General features: G+C 35.1%; 1 protein-coding gene across 1 annotated transcript; it reads left to right on the top strand.

The window, feature by feature from the left end:
• Positions 1-425: 425 nt before the first annotated feature.
• LOC132554157 (polycystin-1-like protein 2) lies at positions 426-25,712 on the top strand. The gene is made up of 24 exons (XM_060218459.1): positions 426-489; positions 773-879; positions 1,194-1,433; positions 2,092-2,596; positions 2,963-3,010; positions 3,557-3,666; positions 5,347-5,580; positions 6,238-6,408; positions 6,727-6,881; positions 11,519-12,185; positions 12,847-12,946; positions 14,018-14,283; positions 15,409-15,619; positions 16,705-16,800; positions 18,043-18,633; positions 19,530-20,111; positions 20,552-20,583; positions 21,214-21,371; positions 21,794-21,983; positions 22,125-22,259; positions 22,694-22,918; positions 24,730-24,847; positions 25,054-25,177; positions 25,646-25,712. The coding sequence occupies exons 1-24, from the start codon at positions 426-428 to the stop codon at positions 25,710-25,712; spliced, it is 5,196 nt and encodes a 1,731-aa protein (XP_060074442.1).
• The last annotated feature ends 668 nt before the right edge of the window (positions 25,713-26,380 follow it).

Raw genomic sequence — 26,380 nt, 5'->3', positions numbered from 1 at the left:
CATTAAGGTTTCTATTTTTATATTTCAAAGCTACGATAGCTATTAACAATAGATTCGATCACCTTAAGGTGGTCAACATATCACTTTGTCTAGTTTGTATACTCAATTCTACCTCGTGGAGGTCAATAATAAAGGGTTTATTGAATGGTATCGTTATGCAGTGAACGTACCATCAAATTTGTTTGCTGAAATCGAGCATGAGGTGGTAAACAATTAAATACATCTACTAGGTATGTGCTATCTGCCGTGAGATTGCCAATAAATTGCGTCTGCAAGGTATGTATCTCTTTCATATGTTTGACTGAATTACTTAAAAATCTCACCAATACAGGTAATAGTAGGTGTATTATACACTTGCGAGACAACACAACTGCTGTATGAATTTCTTTTGTGACTAGATGATAATACCAACTATTATGGAAAAGATGGTCAAATTTGGAAAAGAGAACATAAAAAAAGGTGACAAGAACATAGATGATGTTGGTGAAAGTAAGTATATTGTCTTTGAAGTCTTTATAGTGTTTTGTGTTGCAATTCGTCTGATGGTCATAAACTGATACCTCCCTATCTCAAAAGTGGATCGCCATCTTATTGTCAGCGCATTGTGACGTAGCCAGTAACTCAATAAATTGGAAATACTATATATACACCAGCCAGGGACAGAGAGAAAAGGCTCGTAACCAAGTTTAAAATATCAATGATGCAACTATCGGATGTTATTAAAGCAAAATCTTATTATTCAGCAAATAAAGCAAATATATTCTATTTTCAGGATATGTGTTCCTCACGAGTAGGCTTCATCGATTTTGCCAAACTCTCAGTTGTTCCAATGTCAATATCACCAGCACGTCCACAGGATGCATCAATGCCACTACCGAGGTAGGTCATAACTCGGTGCTTAATGACGTCATTGGAAATTATGCACTTCGATTTGATTCGAATCTATTTTAATACCTTTTTTCGTTTTATTGTACTTACATAACACTCTGTTGATGTTTTGTCATTGTTTAAAATTGTTGTTTTGGGAGTTTTCCCTTTGCATATAGTTAGGGCATTGAATAGAATCTCGCGAAATGGGTGCAAAATAAGATTGCCAGCGCTATTTGCTTTTAGTAAATTCGCGAAAATTTTATTCTTCTATACAACCTGTACTTCTTTGATAATGAAAACAATGATTGCTTTACATTACTTAGGCTGAAGGTGTTATCATGGTTTCTGAATCATCCATGGTTGACATGTTGAAACTGATGTTGATTAACGACAAATCGAAGTCTCGCAAGGACTTGTATACGTATTTCGACATTTCGGTGGCGGTTGCAAAAGACAAGGGTGATAAGCTACCTGCCACTATAGAGGCGAGTTATGGCAAGTTTTTATTGCCTTATTGGGAAACCTTCCAGGAGACCATTAAGGGCAAGGAAACCAACGTGGTGGTGAGTTATGTTTATAGAGGCAGTGGCAAGGTACTAGCCAAAAGTCGATGTTTTTTCTCCGGGAACTCCGGCTTTCCTCCAATACTCAAACCTTACATGTCCCAAAATGACCATGAATGTTAGTAAGACATAATAATAAACAAACTAAACATGTTTAAAGAAGTGTCATGTAATCGTTTAGTAGGTCTATTATTATTTAGTTCCTAGTTGTAGATCTTACTGCCACGGGATAGGTACACATTACGTCTTTCAATTGCCCATTGCAAATTTGTTATGATAATACCATAGTTTTGTATACGTAAGATGCTGAAAGAGACATCATAAATTGTTGCGGATTGCTGTTGCGTTCTGTTTCGTGGGGAACCAGAGAACGTGCCCAATACCTTGGAAGACAATTGTCAAATTTAAGCTTTTTAAAAAAATACAATGCAAATGAAGGTAAAGGGAAGTTATTCCGTTTGGCATCTTCCTTGAAAAAAATTGTCTTTTCTTCTAAAACATTCTAGTAAAACTGCAAACAATTGAAAAATTTAAAGTGATAGCTTTTACAGCCATACGCTATGGATAACAACGCGTGTGATGTGATTGATAAATATGAAATTTTGTGTCTGTTTATGATTTGGTGATATAGCTTTTTATGTCTGTTTTCCCTTTCTAGGTAGTAACATATCAATACAGTCCTTACATATTTGCCAACAACACTGACTCCATCAACACCGGCATTATCAAGATGGCCATCGTTGACAAGAAGGGTGAAAATGTTACCTTGCCTGATCCGGAGGACCCTGTGGGTCTCCGCGCGGAAGCAAAAGACGCCCTCAATACAAATATTAAGTGGATAGAAATGGAACCTTCTAAAACTACGAATGGCGCTTTTAATGCTATCATAGCTTTTAACTACAGCATTGTGGGGTTTACCATCGACATCGAGCTGAAGAGTACGAAGATATGCGTCACACTGGGAAAGTTTGGAAAAGAAGTTTTCCCTACTGAAGATGACTTCGATATTAGAGTAGAAACTAAAGGCTTCAGCAAGATTATAATGAAACGGCCAGATGATCTCATTTTAACCTTCGATGATCAGACACTACAAATTGCCCACACTTACAAAGAAGAAGGGGAGGCCTTAGTAAAACCAATTCTCATGATGGTCAAGTGTGAAGGTATACAATAATTCTTGTGCTGCACTCAGAGTCGGGTCTGACATACATGAATTATCTCTATCAGGTTAATAAGACGACATCGTAATTAAAATTACAAAACTCCTTTTTAATTACGTAACTCATACAAAATGACGCCACAGGATTTTCTCAGTACGAGAAAAATAATTTCATTGCCGAAAACAAGAATGTGACAAATAGAATATAATTCGTTTGATATAAGCCGAATTAAAACAATTTATAGCATATTATGTCATATGTCATTTCATTTTAATTGTTGATGTTTTTAATAATTGTTCCTAAATTAATTACCACAATCCATCTTATAGTATCATCCTAATATCTGGAACTTTTCTTACTCCCTGACAGATGGCAGTCTCACTCGTAGGAGACGCTCAGCTAACCCTGCCGCATCAAGTAGGGTATATTTTCAGTTTCAACATTATGAATGTTAGCGTATTTAGATACACATCATGTATTAAAATAATACATAGTGATTATTTATTGGAAAAAAATGCATTCGATCCTCATCATATCTTTTATATCATTATTTATTTATTCACTTATAATTGAAAACTGATTAAGAAGTTATACTCGATGTTGAAAGGATTTACATTTTTTCTCTTGTTATGGTAAAAGTAATATTGGTCAAAGAGATATATATTATCATGTATGACATAAGGGGAGACAACCACATTCCGGATGATTCTTGTTTTCTCTCATTTTTTTAAATTTGTTACTTTCTGTTTGATATTAAGACTAAATGAATGCAGATCACACCTGAAAATCATTCGTTACAATGATTCGTCTATTCAAAACTAAACCCGGACAGCAATGATAGTGAAATTCATAACTTTATTGGGTTAAAAACGTAACAGCATATTGTCTAAATATCGTTTTATTTTCTATCATACTAATCAAATGAGACATAAAGTATCATTCAGGTTTATATTTTTGTCCTAGCGCTGGCACCTGCAGGACTTGTCGATCCCCACAGATACCGTATTGTAGAAGTAGACTTAAGGAGATTTGATCCCGGAACAGCCTTATGGGCGGTCAGTGAGGACATAAAGGTGAGTTATATGTCATACTGTACAAGCTGCAATCATGTCATTCAAACTTGAAATTATGACTTAATTAACACGCTACGATAATAATATTCAACATAAAAAAAAAAAAAAAAAAAAATCGTTACTATTGTCAGCAAGGTTTTAGAAACATGTTTGAATGACAACTGTTATCCATTAGGCATTGCAATGAAGAAATTAACAGCCAATGTTGATGTGAAATTTTCCAAAGGCTTTTTATAGCCTTGGAACATGCATTTTGACTTTGAAAAATGACTACAAGAAAATCCTATTATTTCAGGCGTTGATAAAACAATTCTTAATTCTTTGTCTGCTATAATAAAAATCCCGAAACAATGGAATGAATAGAAAATCAATTGAATCCAATAAACATGTGCATAAAATAAAAATTATGACAATGTTACCGTAACCTCCTTCGATTTTTTTATTAAATTGAAATTTTTCTAGATTGAAACGTAAAATTTCAATGCACAGCACTTTCGAGATTTTATCGAAAAATTCCTGTTTGTGTATATTTTCATTGTTTTTGGTTTTCGTTTTTTATGATTTTGTTTTTGGTTTCTGTACTTGCATCGCAGGGTATCATTCAATGGCGTAACTTCATATGTTAAGGTGAAATTTTTTTTAACTAATGCTTTTATTCATAATAATTAGCAATTACCATATCATTACAAAAAGTTTTTTTCATCTATAAGATCATGTTTATATCACGAATAGGGAGGTGACAATTCATATACTCTTAGACACAATAAATAAACGTCTTGTTCTTGTGCATACCTAAATGCATTCAATAAATGCAAACAGTGGATTGTGTTCGCTTTATCTAGGGACTACGAAACGAATATAAATCATTTTGTAGTTGAAATGATGTAATTTTACATTTTTAGAAATCAATATTAATATTGCATCCAATATGAATCACTTAATTTGAGGTAAGAACAAAAATGTCACTGTAATGACAGTGGAGATGTATGCATATATGCTGTTTGTGTGTATTAAACCGGTACCGATCAGGAAAAAAATGTTCAAGAAATGTGAAATTAAAAAATAGTGTTGATGTTTTAATCAATATTGTAATTAGATGCAACATTAATAAATAACTTTCAAAAAACACTTCAAATTTTGTTTACTTCCAGAGTTTGTTTTATAGATATATATCATTGTAATGTGATGTTTGGGATATGCCGTACATATATTGTTAACAATGTCATTAATTAAATAATCATGTAGATTATCGCGTTAGAAATATTTTGTTGTACTTGGTGAGGATTATGTGACATTTTTGTGGTCACCATGTTCTATATCCACAAGTTCAATAATCTGTTTCTACGTGATTTGAAGCTGAACGTGTCTGATATCTGTTAGTATACTTAATGTTTTTTTGTTTTTGTTTACTTTCTTTTTATTTGAGAACGTGACATTACTTACCTGTCTTTGCCGGTATTAATATGGCGGATGCCGTCGATGAATCAGGAAAATCTGTCTTTTGCCGATACACCTGGTCTTATTTATCTGCTTTTTGTTCTTATTTTGCCGTCGTGTCATTGAATTCGATATTCAATTAAGATTATGTTGGCATGTCAATATTTTTGTTGTTATTTTGGTTATTACTAAGCATGACTAGAGAGTTTTCATTATATAAATGATATCTACCCTCTTTCTTAGCTTTCTTCCGGAACCGGGACTAATATTGCCTACGAGAGCAACTTCTTTGGAACATTTTCGGCCAACATCATGTTTGTTGCCCCAGACACTATTGACTTTTCTGCAATCTTCCTTAACTTCGAGGAGAGGCTGAGGGAGACTCCACATGCATTGGCTTGTATATGTGGTATTTGGATAATAGTCGTCCTTATCGCCATCCCTCTACGCCGCCTGGACAAAGGGGACGCTGTTCTGGTAAATATAGGAACTTAGTGTCGACCTTGAGTTTCCACATGTTATCTTTATTTATTTGTATAATTATTTATTTGTAAGTTAACTGACAACGATAGATCTGTTGACCTTGACCTTCAACATTTTCCCTGGGATGCTTATTTTCAGGGTGTCCCAGTCCATGTATTAAAGATTAACGTTGTAGATAAAACATGATCTGTTTGAAAGGATGTTCGATCCTCATTTTGAACGATAAAGACGCTAGTTGTTTTCTGATTTTCCTTATTATAAATGTTTTTTCCTTGTGCAGCACATAAATACGTGTTTTTAAAGTGTTGAACATGTAAATGACCTTACAACGTTTTTTTGTGTTTGAAATATCAGACATATAATGCACATCATATTTAAAACAAGTTTATACTATAAAATCATTAAGATTTGTGTGATTTTATTTTTGTAACCTAAATAAACAAATTCATATGATCATGAAACGATAAAACAGTTAATATAGATGTTTTTCACGATTGGCACGTAATTCAAGTGTCATGAAAAAGTATCCATCTGGAAACGACGTAATTGGAACCCCAAGAAAATATATGATTATATAGTAATCAGGTTTGATGTCATTAACTACGGAAATTTGCATATATATATATATCAATCAACTATGATATTTTCAAGTGGAGTTACCTGCCCTTAGAAGATAACATGCCCGGTGCGCAACATACATATTTCTTAGCAGTATCAACCGCCATGCGATCTTCAAAATACCTGTCTTCCACAGTATATCTGAAGGTAGTTGGGGATAAAGGAGAAACGGGTATCCGCAAACTAACAGATGGAATACGAAAGGTCAGTTTATAGGTCAAGGTTAAGTTTACCAAAGGAAAAATTATACCCACTTATAAAAAAATGAAAAATCAAATGTGAAATATAAATATAGCAGGACTAGTAAACATGATTGATTCTATAGAGAAAGGGGAAGTTCAGTAGCAGATGTCCTCCAGCATACCAGTATTAGTTATAACATGCATGAAACCCAAGTTAAGATCGTTCTATGATCGAGAAAGCTGAGGTTGCTTGGGTTTTTATATTTCATTTTACTATCATGTGTTTACTTGAAACAATCAAACAGAATAAATATTGACGCGATGTGTTTTTCGAATGCAGAATTTTGGAAGAGGGACAACGTCCCATTTTTTGATGAAGACAACTACCCAGCTCGGCCATCTGAAGAACCTAGTAGTGTGGCATGATAATGAGGGACCCTCCCCTGCTTGGTTACTCAGTAAAATCGTGATCGGTGACATCAAAAATAAGAGAAGGTAGTAATAACATAAGAAACCTAGTAACCTTATATCTATATGAGAAACCAAGCTATTTTATAAGCAAAAGGACAAACCCGATCACTTCTATGTAAAAATCTATACATTAGTCTGGTAAAGAAATTACAGTGTGATGTTTTGAAAAGCAATTTCCTGCCATTTTGTGAGCAATAACTATCCCAAATTCTAATGTGTTTTTTTCTGTGAAGCTGTGTTTTTTAAAGTCGTAATATGTGACGAGACATTCAAAACAAAAGGAGCAGATCAGTGAGTTTTTTTCAGGGTGACGTCCAGAAATATATAAAATGAAAAGAAAAAAAGGGCCGGTTTCCAAAACGGCCACTTCTGTGATTCAAATTTCCTGTTGGTGGTGCATTGCCCATGCCGTTGTGGTCACAAATCTACAAAGTATAAAGATTTAGGTTACTTGGTTTGTTTTTTATGGCTCCTTAAAGTTGCACCTTTCAGAAGCTGTCTAAGTGTTGATAAAATGTGCATGTTATGTAAAATATTAATGAAAATCTAATCAAATGATAGTCACCGTAAAGAATACATTCATGGCATGATTGTGACAAAAAATCATGTTTCCATCGCGCCATTTGGCTGTTTTATAGAAGAAATAATCTCAAAAATGTAATTTTCGATGATAACATTTTAGACACAAAAACTGTGTTTTTTTGGAGAATACACCTTTTTATGGGCGTTGGATGCAAACCAATTTTTATCCTATTAAATAGTACGTAATATGCTATTGATGAGAGGAAAATCATCAAAATGTAAGTGGTGGAACATTTTCAAATGTTGGGTTGAATTAGCCTATGGTTGAATTGCCGATTTTCGACTTTCTTTAGATAATTAACAAAAAAACGAGAGTATTTGCTCGGTATGTTGAGAATATGTACACAGATATGAAAAAAAGTGAGAGAAACACTTTTTCTTAAAAACATCCAAGATGGCTACTTCACAAGTCCTCGTGGTTGAAGACATTGGCTGACAAATAGACAGAACAACAAACAAAACGTGTTCCTTATGATTTTGGTTGGTTTTCGCATTTACGGGAGTGTTCATAGCTACGGGCGATTGTATAATACCTATATTGATAAGTTTGGTTAGTCACATGGTAACGGGGATCTTTCATATCGAGCCCCAAACATACTTTCGACATATGCACTCCGTTGCCGCATGGAAAACTATTTCAAGTTTTGTCGGAATTTCTTTACCTGTGGTTGTAATGGTCGAGGGTTTTCCAGCGTCCTGTAATACCCAAGGTAGTACAAGATACTGGATTTATGCGCACACATTCCCATCGTTCTCTCTCCAACTGGGCACTGGCAGTAGTAGTCCTTTATTGGGGCCTCAACATCAGGTGAAACGGTGAACCGTATCCAAACGTTATATTTCGTTTGGCTTTTGTGTCGAGAATGTATTTGACATCGGAGAAGGTCTGGGGAGTGCTGGTAAAGCCACACCTCATAGTCTCCGTCATCACTTAAATGTTCGGCGATGTAACCAGGAGCCAGAGATATCTGATACGTTCCACACGTAATGGTTCTCAAGTAATCAAGATCGAGACGGGGAAACGGTACGGAAGATGCACCCATCTTGACAAACTCGGACCTTGCCCGTCTAGATAGATCCGGATCTATCTTGACTCTCTGAGTTAAACCATTCGGTGTTGTCAAACGGTCCTTCATACGTTCAGCCATTAGCCTATCTTTGGCATCTCTCTCTGGAGATCTCTGGTAGATCGGTCCTCTGATACCATTCAGACAGGCTGTGACGGTTCGAAGCAAAGCCTCAATGACATTGATAAAGCTGCTAGACACCAATTGCGTTCGGAGGAACGTCCAGTGTTTCAGACGACCATGATAGGATTCCACAATCCACCTCGATTTGGTGATAGTTCTGTCAAGATTTGCTTGGACGTCAGAATGTTGACTTTGACCGGGTTTCAGGTATGACGGCATGCTAGCATTGAGGCCAGAGGCTTCGAGAACTGGTAGGACATCTCTAAAACCTCGGTCAACGACAACGTTGTCGTCTGGTTGTAGCCAAGTAACTAGCTTGTCCATGACTTTTTTTGTAATTGTAGCATCATTTTCGCTGCCAGTGAATGGTCCTACGGTGTCCAGAATGTAGCTATCTGGTATGGCGATGCTCATGAATTTGACATAGTTTCTCTTCTTCTGGCCACAGTAGGACATTCTCTGGAGCTTGTGGTCGGAGCTTTTTCTGGATATAGATATAGGTGCCATCTAATATGGCAGTGGCTTTATCTCCAAAAAATGCTTCTGAAAAGACAGTATTGTGCCCGAGCAATTGTTCTCTTGTCAAGTGATCCGGACCTAGAAATTGTGGGACTATCGATGTGTCTAATGCCTGTACTATGGAGTGGAAAGTTTTGGACACACTTGACTTGGAAATTCCAAAAAGAGAAGAACACTGACTCCAGGAAATGTCAGGTTTTCAGTTATACCCAGAACAGTAATAGAGCATCGTGTGTAGTCTTGGTATATATACCAGATGAAAGATATGGGGAACAGTGGGAGTGGATTTCGAGGAACTATCTTTGGACCAACTTGTCCAGGCCATGCATGTCGAGTCATCAAGAGAAGAAAAGCTTATTGTAAACGCAGACTGGTTCTGTGAAAGGACGTGCGACACCTCTAGGAGGACATTAATGATTTCGGACGATTTTGATGGTAACTAAGATTCCAAGGAACCTCTACCATCAAGGACAACCTCTGTAGACGGATCTAAGTCGTTACCAAGAAGGTGAATGGAGCAGACGCGGGATGAGGTGGGACACCACAGTTTGTGTGAATAGATCAGGTGATGTCTTGCACGTTTTGGTAAGACTGATGATTTTGTTTCATTTTTTGGAAAGGTAGCAAGACAGAGACAGCATTTTTTGTGTGAAGATGATCCATTCAAAAGATCATGAAGGGTCAGCAACGGCAGGATATGGGACGGGGAGTCGTCTTCTTCCTCTATTTCCTGGTTCTGCTCGGGTTCAGGTTCAGGCTGATTTTTGTTCCGAAGATACTTCATGTAGCACTTCTGGCAAATAAATGCTTGTTCCTTTGCTGACATCAATCCTTGTTGCACCAGCGTATCTAGGAGCCATTTATATTGTGGACTATTTACATTGCGTGCACTTCTGTTCTTATTGCCACTACGTTTCTTGAAGTATACTTGACACTCTTCTCCAACACATTTACCCTCCATCTTGAAACAGTAACGATTGGTTTATGAAGCGTCGATAAAGTAACAAAATAGCAAGCCACCGATGATTGCTGTAAACAGCTAATACTTAGTAGTTTGGTACAATTATGCGAAAATGTGTGATAAATAACGAACAACTAATTACACAAAATAACAAGACAATATAATAAATCACATTCAATACCTCCAAGAAGCGCAGAATTGATTGATTACTTAGAACAAAATAAAGTATTTCATATGGATAATCTATCTATTCGATGTGGCGTGGTCGGCAGACACAAAGAAAGTGAGACAAGTCAGGGTCCCAACCCTGACAGAGCCACAACGCTTTGGAGATGGGACAATAAAACAAGGAAATTGACACAAGAATAGCTAGCGTCGAATGATTTCGTAAACGTATAGACAAAGACAAGAAGATACGGATAAATGTACAAGGCCACACGATCAGAAAATTCAGAAGAGGACAGCTTGAGATAGAACAGTATTCATGTATCAGGGTGTCCTCAGTGTAAATCTTTATATCGATACTATTTATTTAGTCGTTACACATCATAAAACTGTCATGAAAATATCCACTCTGATATTCAATATAAAAGTTTGTATATAATAAGCTATATAATAGGGTTTCAGACAAGGTTGTTACTCATTTCCCCTTTTCTTTCAATTAACAACCACATTCAGGCGGCGATATGAGAACGTTCCACCACATGGAATTAGCTGATTTTTGGTGCACATATGAAACAAGTAAAGCTCTATCCGATTTTCTGATGGAAATTTGCATCCAAAACTATATAACGGGAGAAAATTGCAAATTTATGGCATTTTTCTTCATAATTGTGTCTCTGCAAGTGCATTTTCATCCGAGAATATATTTTTTTTTATGTTTTATGAATAAACACGATGTTTTGGAAATATTTATCAAAAGAAATTTATACTATGTTGCGAATTACAATTTCAAGATAACCTTCTTTTATTTACGAACTTATGTCTTTGATGCTGAAGTTGACAACTTTATAAAAACACATTTTCACTGAAATTATGAAATCTGGGTGTTAAAATTATTTTTCGGAAAAGAAAAAAACAGTAGTTAAGCTAGATAAGAAATTATACGGGGGCAGGCTCCTATGGAGAATTAACATTACTGGAAACAGGCCCTTTGCCAAAGTTTGAAAATGGAAATAAGCGGAAGACGATACTCATAATTATTTACAAGAAAGATATGGTATTCCAGTTTTCAAATCTTACTAGGGAGACGTTTTAAAAGATAAGACCATCTTTAAACTCAACTGGATCATACGATAACTCGATGACGTTGAATCATGCGGTAAATAAATTTTGTTATACATCTGTTTAATTATATGAAAAATGGATGTCATGACATTTCTTATATACCATAACATTATTTTCGTTAGGTATGCATTCGCCTGTGGAAAATGGCTTTCACTCGTTGCCGACGACGGAAGATCATGGAAGAAAATGGACGCTCTGAACGAACAGTTGATGGACAGTCAGATGCTCCTCAATGAAACAAGCAAACGAAACATGTTTGATGAACACTTGTGGTTTTCTCTGTCCAAACGTCCGAATTACAGTCGATTCACCCGTGTTCAAAGACTCTGGTCCATCACTGCCCTTTTGTTTCTTTCCATGGTTGCATCGGCCATATTTTACAATACCCCGAATGAAGGAGGACGAGTCATAACTCTTGGACCACTTAAATTCAGCTACAAACAGTTCTATGTTGGTTTCGTGTCTGCCGCCATTGCAGTTATACCGAGTATGGTCATTGTTAACATCTTCAAACACAGACGACTTAAGGGCGAGCATATAATCACAGAAGAACCGCCGAAGAAAAAGTCATGCTGCTGCGGTTGCTGTGTAAGGTGTTGCTCAGGCCCTCTTTCTCTACCCTGGTGGACTATATTCATCGGTTATTCGCTGATACTTGGATGTTTAGGATCTGGTGGGTATTTCACCTTCATGTATTCTTTAGACTGGGGCAAAGATCTTACTGTAGAGTGGCTGTTGGCTTTCTTCCTGGGGACTGTACAGAGTGTCTTCGTGCTTGAACCATTCAAGGTAAAGCTATTATTTTTCCAGTAAGCATTTGCAGTTGCATTCTACAAGTCTTCACAGCGTCCCCATTAATCCAACTGACCCTCTATATTTCAGTAATCAGAGAGTAACTACCCCACATAACTATTATTGATACTACAAATGACTCGGTTCGTAAAGGGGCTCAAATGAAATTCTTTGTTAAAAATGAATTTAGTATTCATATGAATACATATCCTGTATCATTACATGGTATGTTAACTCAGTTGTAAAAAACTCTCATTGTTATGGAATGTGGTTTTGATATCATAACTTACTGATCTCGTTTCAACATTTTGGCTGAACGAAATATATATATTTGATTTAAATGTAAACATATACAGGTTTATCCAAGTCACAAACACATGATTTAATTGTATATTTTACAATATATTCCAAACATAAGACTGTATCAAACATAACAATTCTATGCTTATTTCTGACATCAGGTTGGTCTACTGGAGAGATGTCATACAAAATGTTCAGTAGCCATTTTGTAACACAACACTTCTTAAATGAAGGAAAACTTTTGAATCAAATCATTTTCAGTGATTAGCGGACCATAACAGATCCATTTTATGACATTAGTTCTCTTTTAGCCTACTCTTGTACTGTATTACACCATATGTCGGCTTTATTGTAACAGGCGGTTGCTCTTGCCGTGATATTAGCGTGCTGCTGCTCACGAAATGCACAACAGACGCTAGCAGATCTGCCGTTTCCTTCTGCGAAAAACATGGAAGAAGGTAGATATATTTCCTTTGCTTTCGTTATGCTCCTTCTATTTAATATAGGGCATGTGGCGATAGTATTATCATTGTCCTTCCGTTCCGTCCCGTCCTGTCGCTTCCCCTTCCGAATCTCAGTGTCGTATCTGGAGAAACTCTCAACAAATTTTATCAATATTTACCACTATAGTCTGATCACGTTATTTTATATAGGAGCGCCAGCATCGGTGTTTCATATTATTTTGCAATAGGTTATTCGCTTTGTCTTCCGTTTATATACAAATAGATATTATAATTTAATAGAATTCTCTTTAAAAATATTTCCATATTGCGAGTTTTAGCAATTGTATCAATATGCAAACAAGTAGAACTACTTCTCTATAACGTTAGCAGTAAATTAGAAGCCAGTGTAGAAAGATAGACATGATCATTGTGGTGTGTGTATAATGCATATATAAGACACTAGCATTCAGTAGAATAAAAGTCACTGTCCAGGAAAACAACAAAGAAAATACTTACAAGCCACAAGAATCCAAAACCCAATTGAACCAGTGCAAAATACACACAAGAGATTTATACGGAGTCAGAGGGAAAAGAATAAACAATTTTACAGTATCACAATTTCGCAATGATAGGGAATTTAATTTCATATTCATTTCAATAAATATAATTGAATGCATAAATAAAGCCATATGACTTATATCTAATTAAATGTGTTATGAAATGGAATTGACAATCATTTTTCAAAAATCAATCACTCTCAAGCATGTCTTTTGATTACATTTCGATTTTATCTCGTTTCCTTTTATTTTTTTAAATTAAGATTTTTATATAAAAAACGGTGACGGCCACACAATCAGCTAAAGAGTCTCCAGCTGATGTTGGAATGTATAGGGGAAAATATTATCAATTCAATTTGTTTTGTTCATCTCTCTATTTATTCAAACTTCTATTGATGTAAACCACTCGGAATGTGGCTAAGTCGGGACGACACGACCTACTTCAATCATTCTTTTCAATCATTCCACTGCAATTTAAAATAAGCTTAACCACTCTCCACTAAACTCATCCGTCTGTTTGCCTTTTTAGCTGATGACTTGGAGAACCTTGAGAGATGTTACGTTGGGGTGGACCCCACAGTCATTTGTCCAGCTGATACCGCTGACGATTCGTCCGTTGAAACCAAGCGACTTAAGCGACGTTTACAGTTAGACAAGAAGTTATACACATTGTTTAAAAACTGGATTGTACAGTTTCTTTATGTCTTATTAGTTGCCACCATCTGCTCACAAAACGTCGTTGAAGATGCGTATTACCAAAACACACATCTAAAATCATCGTTATCCTGGAAGATGGTAAGAAAATTTGATAGTGCTGTCAGAAATAGAAATAGATGATGTGAGTTTCATTCATCTATTTTTATGCTGCTTTTATCTTATCATTCAATTTGCTTTACTCTCTGTTAACAGAAACAGAAATTAGGAATATAGTACTATAAATGCAAGATCTGTTCCATTATTGCGGTTTTTTTTTTCAAATTGACATTTATGATAATCATTTGACAGAACAGCATTTTTTTAATGCTTACTGTGTTATTTCAAATAAAATAAGGTGAATGTTCTTAAAGGAAAAGGTAAAAAAGAATAATCAAATACATAGAATACTTTTAAAGATTATGAAAGTTTGCAAGGACAAAACTCTTGCATCTGAACACTTTACTCTCGTTGTCATCCCATATTCATGATATCCCGTAGTCAGGAAACATTCTATTACCATGATAATATTTTCTTTGGAGTTTATACCTAAAATATATAGCATAAAGACCTTTTCAAAAATATGTTTGTCTATTTGTATACATCCTTCAATGACACGTTTTCCCCCATTCACAATAAGAATGGTAGGTTAGAATAGTTAGCATTTCATTTTTATATGATTATTAATCATCGGTTACTTTCTATAAACTTTTCTGCTCTCCAACTTTTTGCAAATAACTCTTTTTCTTTGTGTGATATGAAGCAGGCCGTGTTTGCCTGTTTGTTCCGCTGTAAAGCTGTTCCCATTTGAGAACGTGACAAAAGAAAATTTTATTCATTATGAAAGTTAGCAAGGACAAAACTTCTGTATCTGAATACTGTCCTCTCGTTGTCATCCTCATCTTCATGATATCACGTGGTCAGTGAAACCTTTCGTAACCATGATGTTTTCTTTGGAGTTTTTACCTAAAAATTTCTCCTTGATTTTTCCAGGATTTTCCGTGTATATCTTTCTTTTGCTCATATTGTGCCATATTGTTAATGAAGTTGACTTTGGATTTTGATTATGTTGCCATTTCGGGTTTTTTTCCCTTTTTTTCTCCTGATACTTCAAATAATGTGTTAATCATAAATGGTAAAGAATGTATAACTTACTTCAGCAATCAGAACAGACTAGTAGCGTTTAGTTCATATATATCATAAAACATTCTTTGTTGTTACTTATAGCTGAATACTACAAACGACATATGGGATTGGATTGAAAACAAGTTTATTATAAAGACATTTCCAAAGCTGTACCTGAATAATGAAGTGCGTTTTTCGTACATCTTACGATTCATTGACGATACGCAACATTTCCGGTTGGGATTAGCAAGGATACGTCAAGTTCGTGTCACCCAAAAGAGTGAACCTTTCGTGTTACCCTGGTTTGACACCCGTAAGTTATCTATCACCGAAAAAATAACTTTTCATAATGACAATTATGTAAACTGGGAAACTTTCTCTAATTTCTTCTTTTTGTTTAGTCTTTCTATCTCTTATTTTTATATTTTACTCATTTGTATGATAATTATTACTAACTTACAATTAATGGATGTCTTTATATTATTGTATCATGTCGTCGTGTCTGTTACCTGTTAGCCTCGTTTTCGTCAGTTTATATATGCAAAATTTGAATACATCTTTAATTGAAAGAATGGAAAAAGTGCTGACAATCATCCTGATATCTCTCTTATCACGCCAATTTCTAGGCCCATGTAAATTAGTCCCAAAGACTGACTTGTTCATAAGTGAGGAAGCCAGTATATTTTCACACTTTTTAACAGTGATCAATATTTTAGTCTTGTAAGTTCAATTTGATCAAACTCAACCCATCATCAATAACTTGGCAGTATTCAATATAAATGTAACGCCTCGTGTTGTTTTTTTTATTTAGATAATTTATCAGTTATCGAACATTTGATTGTGATTGCTCAATTAAGTTCAAGTTCGATATCTTAGTTATGGGACCAAAACCTTTGCTGCACTCTCAATAAACCGTGGTGTGTTTTATAAATGTACTTTGTTATTTCGAATCATGACTCCAAAACCTAAAAGGTCACTGAAGAAGAAACCATGGTTAATCTTTTAACGAAGTCTTCACGTAAGAAGTCATAGTACTGCGCTTCTAGCCAATCAAAAGCTACTTTACAGAAAACGACTTCGTTTTGAAATGTTGATATTGCTTTTAAGAATTTAATAAATAAAAGTTTGTTTGGAAAAGACAACATGGCTAAGGTTTGATGTTAATTGTTATATTTCCGGGAAGAGAGTATGGTATGACCTTTCTCTTGAAAATCGTGATTTTTCTTTTAAACATTCAAAGATGATATTTTGGTATTAAAAGAAAACAACATTATTATGTAATGGAACGAAAATAACATTTAAGGAATTGCTATTATCATTTTTTTTTTCATGTATATTTTGTGTAACACATTGACAAATTAATTTACGAGGTCATATATTCCTGTATTATATCTTCAGAGTCATGTTTTATACCTGGTGTCATGAAAAGCTCCGTTACCAGATGTCCTATCAGCTATGATGCTGACACGGAAGCTAAAGAAGACTACTGTAAAGGTACGTAATCAACATCATTCAAATAATACTACTCGATAAATTTCCGTATCTCACTCTCTGATGATATTTACTGTATTTGTATCTGCATATCGCTTATGTATCTTGACATATTGAATGTTTATTTACACATTTTTTTTTCAAAATATTGCGACATATATTTATAAACATACTTTATTATACAAACTTAAGCTAAGTGTTTGGAATTCTTTTCTCGCGCAATTCTTTAATCAGAATTCATATATACATAAACATCTAGTATATATATTTGGTTAATTTGCAAAAAAATGATCGCCAAACATCAGTTTCCATTATCAGCCCACACAATCGTGAGTCATTGGACCGACGTAGTTGTTCATAGTGCGTTACAACAGAACAAAAATTAAGCTTTATGACTCTATTACGTTTTTCTACACGTCCCCAAAACATGTATTTATGTATCTGCACACTACGACAAGAAACGACACAACAATGAGTATGAATGAAAAAGGCCACCCTTACAGAGAGGGTGACTTAGTATTTATTTATGAAATTAAAAACATATCTTACAGTTACAAAAACCGTAAAATGAACAAAAGATTATTTTTTAGTAATTATTATAAAAAGCCAATGTGGGGTTAACGAAAAAACCGCCACAATTGCTGATGATAAATAACGTTACTATAGAACAGACAATAGGGTGGAAGTGGGTGGGTAAATTTTGCATAACAAATGCAAATCCACTCCACTAATTGAACTACGTATTGATACAATTAAAGATGGCTGCGTTATGAGAGGGGTCTCAGCATCCGCGCGAAAGTAACTGACCAATCAGATGACCGATGACCCTCTAATTCAAGGGACATAACTCTTAGTTATTTTTGGAAAAAAAATCAAGGGAAATAACTCGTATATCTATTGAACAAAAAATTTGACAATAAAAATATCTTGTATAGTGTTTCCGATACATCAATTAAGCTAATGCCTTAGCTGCCTTTTATGAAATGAAAGTATACGTTCGTTAGTGTTGCGAGTGTTTATGTATTAAGGAAATTTATGCATTTGGCGTGATTACATTCTTTATGTTTATGTTAAGACGAATAAGATGTTTTTTTGACAGAACTTTTTATATTTTGTGGGTGTCGGTGTTTATTTATTTATTTATTTATTGTTGTTATTTAATGTTGAGCTCCATTTTGAAGCTTTCAGCGTTAAGTTAACAGTTTGTTTATGTGATATTAGTTTACCTCCATCTCTTTGCTACAGGATGGGTTCCAAACAATGTGACGTGTTTTGACGAAAATGAGGAGATAGACTACGCCTTTCTTTATAAAGATGCAACTGAAACAGAAGCCTTGCCTTATCAAGGGGTTTTTGGGACATATGGTGGAGGAGGTTACGTATTGGACATAGGACCAAAGCGGTCCAGTGCTGCGTTGTACATGCAGACACTAAGAAACAATTCATGGATTGACCTGTATACAAGAGCGATATTTGTGGAATTGATGCTTTATAACCCTGATTCAAAGCTTTTCTCACACGTCAAAGTTATCTTCGAATTATCAAGTTTCGGAAAATTAAGTATGGCCTTTAAGATCACAACAGCAAATCTGTATCCTTTCCAACAACCATTTGATTATATAGTACTCGCCTTACAAGTTCTATTCATACTTATCATCTTCGTCAAGTTTGTTTTGATAATTGTTAGAATAGTAAGAAGCAGATGTGGATTTTTTATAACCATCGATGGATGGATTCGTGTGCTAGAAGTTGGATTCGGGATCTGTGCCATAGTATTCTTCTTCGTACGAGTTGATGAAACAATTACAGCGATTGAAAAGATATTCAAGAATCTAGGTAAGTCGGAGTTTTGCAACTACACTATATTGTATTATTTCAAACTTGGGTTGTAATGATTTTACTATTTTTGTAGCATTCTCCTGTGTTTTTGAAACAGCACAGTTTAATATGTATTATTTAACTTCTGGACAAGAGAAAGACCCATTCAGTTTATCTACGGTGCAATTCATATGATAAAGCGCACTGCATCTTCATCCCAGCGAAAGGATTTATAAGTCTTAAACAGTTCTTTATTTCATGGTATGATAGCTGAGGACGACCAGATAGCTATAAACCATTTTATAACAGAGTACAAGTACATATTAAAAACAACTTTGAAGAGTAGTTTCTTTGTATCTGTAGCCTTTCACACATTTATGTACACTTTTGCGGGGCATGAATTCCATGAAAACGTTTTCTGCTGCAGCTGAGAGAATCCTGGTTCACATTTCGCTACTTCGCCATCATTGAGTGATTTTAGCTTATCAAGTCTTTATTTTTAACTTTAATATTATACATAAGCGATAAGTCGTGTATCACACTGGACCGACTGACGTACTTATGGCACTACCTTCAGTATTATAAAACTAAAAAAACTTAAACAAATCCCATAAAACTTTGAAATGGTAATACTGTTAAACACTGCGTATATTTATTTATCTATCTATTTATTTCAATTACCGAAGGTCTATCTCAAGAAGTTACAAGAATACAACTCATCATGAAGCATATACAAATATAAAAATCGAATCAGTCATAAAGATCAATAAAATCAAACGAAACGAAATGACGTGATTTTGAATGGTTTCCCGTATGTCCTCTTTCATTTTGATAAAGAAAACATTGAATTTTCATTTTCTTGACGTTCGTCGCATTTTCAAATAATATTCGTTATTATGAACCTTTTCTTACAGGGTCATTCGTGTCATTCGAGACAGTGAACGTGACGGACGAATGGTACAAAGCATGCATCAGTGCCGTCTGTTTCATAGCAACACTTGATCTTTTGGAGCCTTTGTCTTTTAATTACTACATGCACTTAATGAGGACAACTATAATTATTTCCAAACATAAACTGGCTGGATTTCTTTTTATAGTTTGCATCCTAATTTTGGCATTCTCAATGCTTATCCATCTGATGTACGGAAATGTTGAAGAGGAATACTATTCCATTGGAGCATCCATGTTGTCGTTGTTTCGCGTTACCATAGGGATGGTCAGTTTCCGGCAAGATGTGCATGTGGAAGACGTCGGTATCATATGTATATTTGCACTCTTTACCATCATGATAACACTTATCACTATGAATCTGTTTATAAGTACATTGAATTTGGCATTTTCTGATGCAACAGACTTAGTTAACAAAGCAGGAGAATACAAATTTAATAAGCGATTGAATAATCATTTCTGGAATAAGTTCGAAAGTATTGCACAAATGCTGAGATTGACCAAAGTTCATCCTGCGTCTGGAAACAGCTGGCAACAAGAGGAAGAAGGTACTTATCTTAAAGGCTATTCATACTTTAAATTTTGTCACCATACAATCAATCTTTGCATGAAACATTCATTGTTTAAATGAATGATTGTGTGTATGGAGGAGGGTATGGGCGGTGTGAGTGTGCGTGGTGGTGGTGGTGGTGGTGGTGGTGTGTGTGAGTGGTGGTGTGTGTGAGTGTGCGTGGTGTGTGTGAGTGGTGGTGTGTGTGAGTGTGCGTGGTGGTGGTGGTGGTGGTGGTGGTGTGTGTGTAAGAGGATAGGGGTGGGAGTGTAGTGTTATCAGGAAAGGAATGCTGAAACTATTGTGAAAAATGATATAGGTGGTTTTTTTTAATTCTACATTGACAAATGTGAGAATGCTTATTTATTTGTACGCAATAACAATTCAGTAAATATGTTTGTATTTCTTTTATCGAAATGACTTTCGTGTTCTTTTCAGGCGAAACGAAGCAGGGTTCCATGGACAAAAAGGTATTTCTAACATTTTCATTACAGCACGTTTACACCCCGTGATTCGTGTCATTTAATAATACATAATTACAAATACCTACATGTAATTGTTATTAAAATATGTTATACACACAACTACACTCACAAATATGATTTAATATATAAATTTTGGTCATGTCAGTACGAGACTATTGCTTCTGGTTATTAAAAATCAATACTGAAGTTCGTCTAAATATAACACAACTTCGAAAATCAGAATTAAGGAAAATATAGATGTATCTGGACAAACAATTTTTAACATACATAACACAAAAAATACCAAAATGTCAACATAATCATAAAGCAAATTCAATTGAGCTATGGTAAGAGTGTAAACTAAAGAATTACTTGCACAGAGACTCCTGAAAAAGTTACAACGAGAATAAAAAGAAGTGTCCGGAAGAGTAGACATCTTCTGCTTCACCATTAGACATCTAATTATTGGTCAATCCAAGAACTTAATGTCACGTTTAAAAATGATAACAAGGTCAAAGTCAAGGAAAGTCAGCTATCAGAGTCGTTTGAGGTGAGTTTTCCTTTGTCGACGTTGCATATGCTCTAAATGTAAACCGAATTAGTTATTATCAGTGCAGCACACTTATTTTATTGCAGATAAACGATCTACAGAAGAAGATGGTGGGTCTTGTAAAAGAAGACTTTTATACACAAGCTCAATTCGTTAAAGGTTGTCTAATTTGGACCACAAAAATAATTAAATCGAGAGAGCTTCGCTGCTTATCTCGACTTCTGGAATCAGAATCCCATTACATGTAAGTAAGTTCATAGCTCTATAGCTGAATTGCAATAGATTTATTTTTCATCACTAATCAAAGGAATTATGTTATGTGGACAAAATCTTGAAATATTTTACTAAGAACGTCCTTTTCCCCCACGTTCCCGTCCTGTCATGTTGTTTCTCTTGGTACTCCATCTTGTCCCTTTGCTTCACTCGCATGCGTTATTGTCCCGTTATTTTCGTAGTGTTCTGTTTTGTCCCAATGTTCACATTGGTGTCTGGCGTATTGTATTGCTGTCGTGTCCCTTCCTTTATGCCATGTAACATTATTTTTGTCTTTCTCGTCCTATCCAATCTTATCCCGTCGTTTTCAGCCCACCCCCTTCTGCTTCCAGCATGCCATGTAACAGTTATCTTCGTCTATACTACTTATTTCCACTAAACTGGTATTATCAGGTATATGGACATCAACAACAAGTTTGTGTTGACATTGATGTTTGCCGAGGCTCTAGATGAGGAGGAGATCCCTGCTCGACATATAAGGAAGAACGAGATGAATAGAAAGGTTGGCCCTCCGTCGGATACCTATTTACAGCTTATTAGTGACCTTTTCATACTGGACGTCAAGGAATCGCTTTCGGAGAAGGTAAACAAAACACTGTATCTCTAATAAAAAAATCAAAGTTAGTTAATCCAATTTTTTACAGATTGAGTTTGTTGTCAGTAACTTTGATATCCATCTAAATAACTCGAAGATTAACCTCCTAGTATTATCCTTTTTTTACAGGGTCCTGTGGATGTCAAAATTGTTGACCGAGAAATCATTGATAAATCAAAAGCTTCATATGGAGAAGTTTACCTTATAGCAAGTTTCGACGACGGCATTTCATGGCAAAGATATTTATCTCTTCAATCCAACGAGGTAACGTACAAACAAATAAGAAATGTTCCGCTATTCTGATATTCCGTAAAAAATACCCCTACGGTTTACACTAAGCCCTTCACATTCTGGGTTTCTTAATCATACTTCAGTGTACTGTAAATCTGTATTCCTTCCAAAAAACAAAACACCATTCAGTATCAGTCTTTTGCATCTGAGTGTGTGGGAAATATGCATTTATCTTTCAAAAGAATGTATTTCTACATCACCCTATTCTGTGACAACTCATTTTCAAATACAAATTCGTGGGGCTGAATTAAATGGGCTTTTTTCAAAAATTGAATCGATTTAGATTGTCAGTGAGTTCACAGTTCACAGTTCACAGAAAGGTTAAGAGGACAGTAGATACTGTTAAAATCACTTCTTCAAGTTAAACGTGAATTATTATCAATTTTGTCATACTTTTTTTCTATCAGGAGAGTCCATGTATTGGCGTGAAATTTAACACATGCCCGACTCATGCCATTGCCGCCAAGTGTGACCCGTGGATGGCGCCTTTTGAGTCTGTCCGCGCTACGATCGAGAACCATGTCATATCCAGGTTAGGAGGATCAATTTCCTTGCATCAGGACAAACGAGTCACTATAACAATAGAGCCTAATTCAGTCGTGGAGGAGACGCCATGCAAAATGTCGTTTATGGTAAGGTCCGTTTTTTAAAAAAAAAAAAAACTCAGCAATTAAGGTTAAAGACTTTTTTCTACTGATTTTTTTATTACGGAAAATATGTATATCGAGTAAGTATAGCGTGTTAGTGATAATCTTTTGTAAATCGATAAGTCTATAAAGTAGCGCACCGGTATATTAAGCACGTGCATGCTGTCATTTCGGGCGCGTTACACTTTACGCATGATTGCACACAGCTTTGACACATGTAAAATCGAATTTTCAAAGAAGGTTTGGACTTAACATCAAATGGGTCGACGTCCATGTTGTATTCTAGTAGATGCATTAGAGAAGTTGGTTTTTACTACCTTGTTCACACTTCAACAATATCACAACTGAAGACCAGTTATCGAACAGGATTTGTTTCTGACCGTCCTCAATCTGCACGATCTAGAAAAACAACGGTACGACAGGACTGTCTTATTGCAACAACGTCAAGACGTCAACGCTTTCTTTCTGCGCCAGGCAGTGCTGATTAACTCAACAGAGCTATCAGGCATCGTGTTTACTGTCAAGCTGTATGGATCCCACGCCAATGGAACGAAGGCTTGTATGAAGACGATTTCTTATCCAATGCGATTAGTAGTGTGATGGTGAAGGGAGGGATCAGCTGGAGAGGAAATGCCGATTTAGTGACAGACCAAGGAACACCGCATGCCTCATAACTGTTTTACGTCATGCTCATACACTAGCCTTCAATCATCTCCATGAACATATGTTAGATGCCTTGTGACGTCATGTTCGACAGTGCCATTATTTTAAAAGGAACAGCAATGGATTGCCGTTGACGACGTCAGAAATCTAATCAGAAACATGGGGCGACGCTGTATCAGTTGACAGTTGAACAAGTGAGAACTTTAAACAGCTGAAAATGATCAAATATAATTTGAAATTGGTTAATTGTAAATAAATACTCAGGAGAGAAATTCTTTCCATCCAAATATCATTTAATCCATATTTCCTGCAAATCCTGAGAATTTATTTAGGTGTTCAATAGAAACGTGTATACCTTAAACAAAATATTGACCACCTGAAATACCCACAGTCGAATTTCTATTTGATCTCGCTGTTAATCACACCTAGAAGGTGGTTCGAAAATCCAGCCGGTAAGGAAAAAAGTCTATGATGTTGGGAAGAAAATAAGTCCCTCTGAAAATCACTCGGTACAAAACGTTTGTATTCTGGCGGTGCACCAAGGACGAACATGCAGTTGAGTTATCATAAAAAGTAAACAGTGTAAAAGTTAGGCCTCTTTAGATCCTTGACGTGAAATATGCGAACTGTAGCAAAATGTCCTAAATACGTCTCTGTCATCTGAATCTGCAACCGTCAACACTGTCTCGTTAATTCCTAATACTAGGCTAAAAAATTATAACATCATTGGAACAAAACGATACCATTGATGTTTTAGAAATTATCTAATTGTTCTGTTTTTGTTTTCTAATCCTTCGAAATATTTATAAGTTGAAGTAAGTGAATTCTACTTCTTGCAATATTATACCATTTATTTGATAAATGCTTTATCTATTCATTTTGAGGTCAAATGCTATGAAATATTCATTTAAAGTAATTAATGATTTATTTTTCATGTGTTTATTTCTATGTAAATATTCAATTATTTGTTTCAGTTCTGATTTTAAAGCAGCAAAAGCGATATTATAATATCAAAATTTAAAGGATGTATACATTTATTTCAAAGATAAAATATATCCTATATTTCTTTTCTTAGTCAGGTGACAACCGAATACAAGGAACTTATGTCTTGTATTTTTGTTTTCTCCTGGCAGTTTGAGGACAAGAAACCAGCGCCTGTAATTTATATCAGAGCTAACGATAACATAAAACACCCGGTGAAGATGACGCTTCCCCAAACCGAGTACCTTAGGCCATTGGAAGGTAAAAAAGGTAAACATCAATCTATGATCTGTTTTTGGTTCAAGACACAGGACAAAAATTGATGAAACAAAGTCTGCTATTCATATTACAGTGACGGAATAAGGATACAATTTTATCCTATCCAACAAGAGTTATCAATATAAGACAATGAATTCAACGTTAATTAATAATAGTCAAACTCCATTTCTATTTGAATTTTGATAAATCTGTTTAAGGTCAACCAAGAGATTTTTTCCTGATGACAAAAGATGGTATCGGAGCATGGCAAACGGGCTCTACACCTGTAAGGAAAAACATTCTTGGTCACTTTTCTTTCAAAGTGGATAACCTCCGAAGCGAGTAAGTATTGCCGGACAATATGTTCTTAAATTATTTAAAGATTTACTCTGGTTGTATCAAAGGACTTCTAAGTTATGAAATCGCGAAAATATGATTTGTTTTGTTATTGTAGAATATATACTTTGATATTGTACAAAGGTCCTATGTACGTTTCTTGTTCATTTGAAACAAATATGTCATTCTGTTCACCACGTTATATAGATATTTTAAAAGCATTCCTGAAAATGCATTGTAGTTCTAATGTATGATTTGAATTTACAATATCTATATATCGCATTTTGGTGATGTCACAAGGCATACGACACCACAAAGTAATGATTCTTTATATTTTTTCGTGGAAATTATTTTCGTTATCTGATAAAAAAAAAACCTTGAAAAAGGGTGTAAATAAAACTTTTTTTATTGTTCTGACTTTTTGATACATGTCCGACTGCAAAATATAACTATAACTGATTTTTTTTTTTTCAGAATGCTAAAAATTGTTACCGTAACACCGGAAGAGGAAACGGTGAGTGATGGCATTGGCTGTAAATAGACGTTTCAATGTTTAATTATGAATTTTAGGGTTTGAGATATCCGACCAGGTAGTGTTTTGTGTTTGGAGTGTGATTTGTAGACTGATCAAGCATCTGGACCCATTTGAAATACCATATAGCGGGGTCTTTATTTCCAATCGAACACGATAAGTCTGGTTGAGGTTGAGGTAAATATGAATTGCATATCGAGTTGCATCTCCCTTTACAATTCACAGGAAATCTCTTTATTAAAAAATGATTTTTTTTTTAAATTTCTTCCACTGTCAGCATATTTTTTTTCGGAATTTCATGTGTCGGAATCTTAGCTTATCGCGATATAAAAAGCCCCGCAAATATTTCGAACGATACGTCACAAACAATAATCTTTATATATTTTTTTTTCTGTTTCAGAAATAGTGGACATCGAATTTTATATACAGGACTCCACAGGAAGAGATACTGAGATATTGCCATTCAAGTGGACCAATGTGATGAAACCTACGTCATGACAAATTTCCATTAGCGTCTAATTTTTTTTTTTTTTTTTTTTTTGTTTGTTTGTTTGTTTATATTATCTTCTTTCATCAATTTGAACATTTTCTACTATAATAGGATGTAATGCAAAAAATGGTGCAGGTTTTTTTTACACCTTTTGTTGTTATTATTATCAACATTGTGCAGAAATATG

This window comes from Ylistrum balloti, unplaced genomic scaffold (assembly GCF_031769215.1).
Source record: "Ylistrum balloti isolate Yb309-2 unplaced genomic scaffold, AGI_CSIRO_Ybal_v1 Utg370386, whole genome shotgun sequence".
NCBI lineage: Eukaryota > Metazoa > Mollusca > Bivalvia > Pectinida > Pectinidae > Ylistrum > Ylistrum balloti.
The sequence above is the reverse complement of the archived record's forward strand: the minus strand, read 5'-3'. Positions and strand labels throughout refer to the sequence as shown.

Excerpts from the sequence above, each read along its gene's own strand:
- LOC132554157 (XM_060218459.1), top strand. The coding sequence starts at position 426 with ATGGTCAAATTTGGAAAAGAGAACATAAAAAAAGGTGACAAGAACATA. Across the intron at positions 6,882-11,518 it reads GACATCAAAAATAAGAGAAG|GTATGCATTCGCCTGTGGAA; the intron begins GTAGTAATAACA and ends TATTTTCGTTAG. Across the intron at positions 24,848-25,053 it reads GCCATTGGAAGGTAAAAAAG|GTCAACCAAGAGATTTTTTC; the intron begins GTAAACATCAAT and ends AATCTGTTTAAG.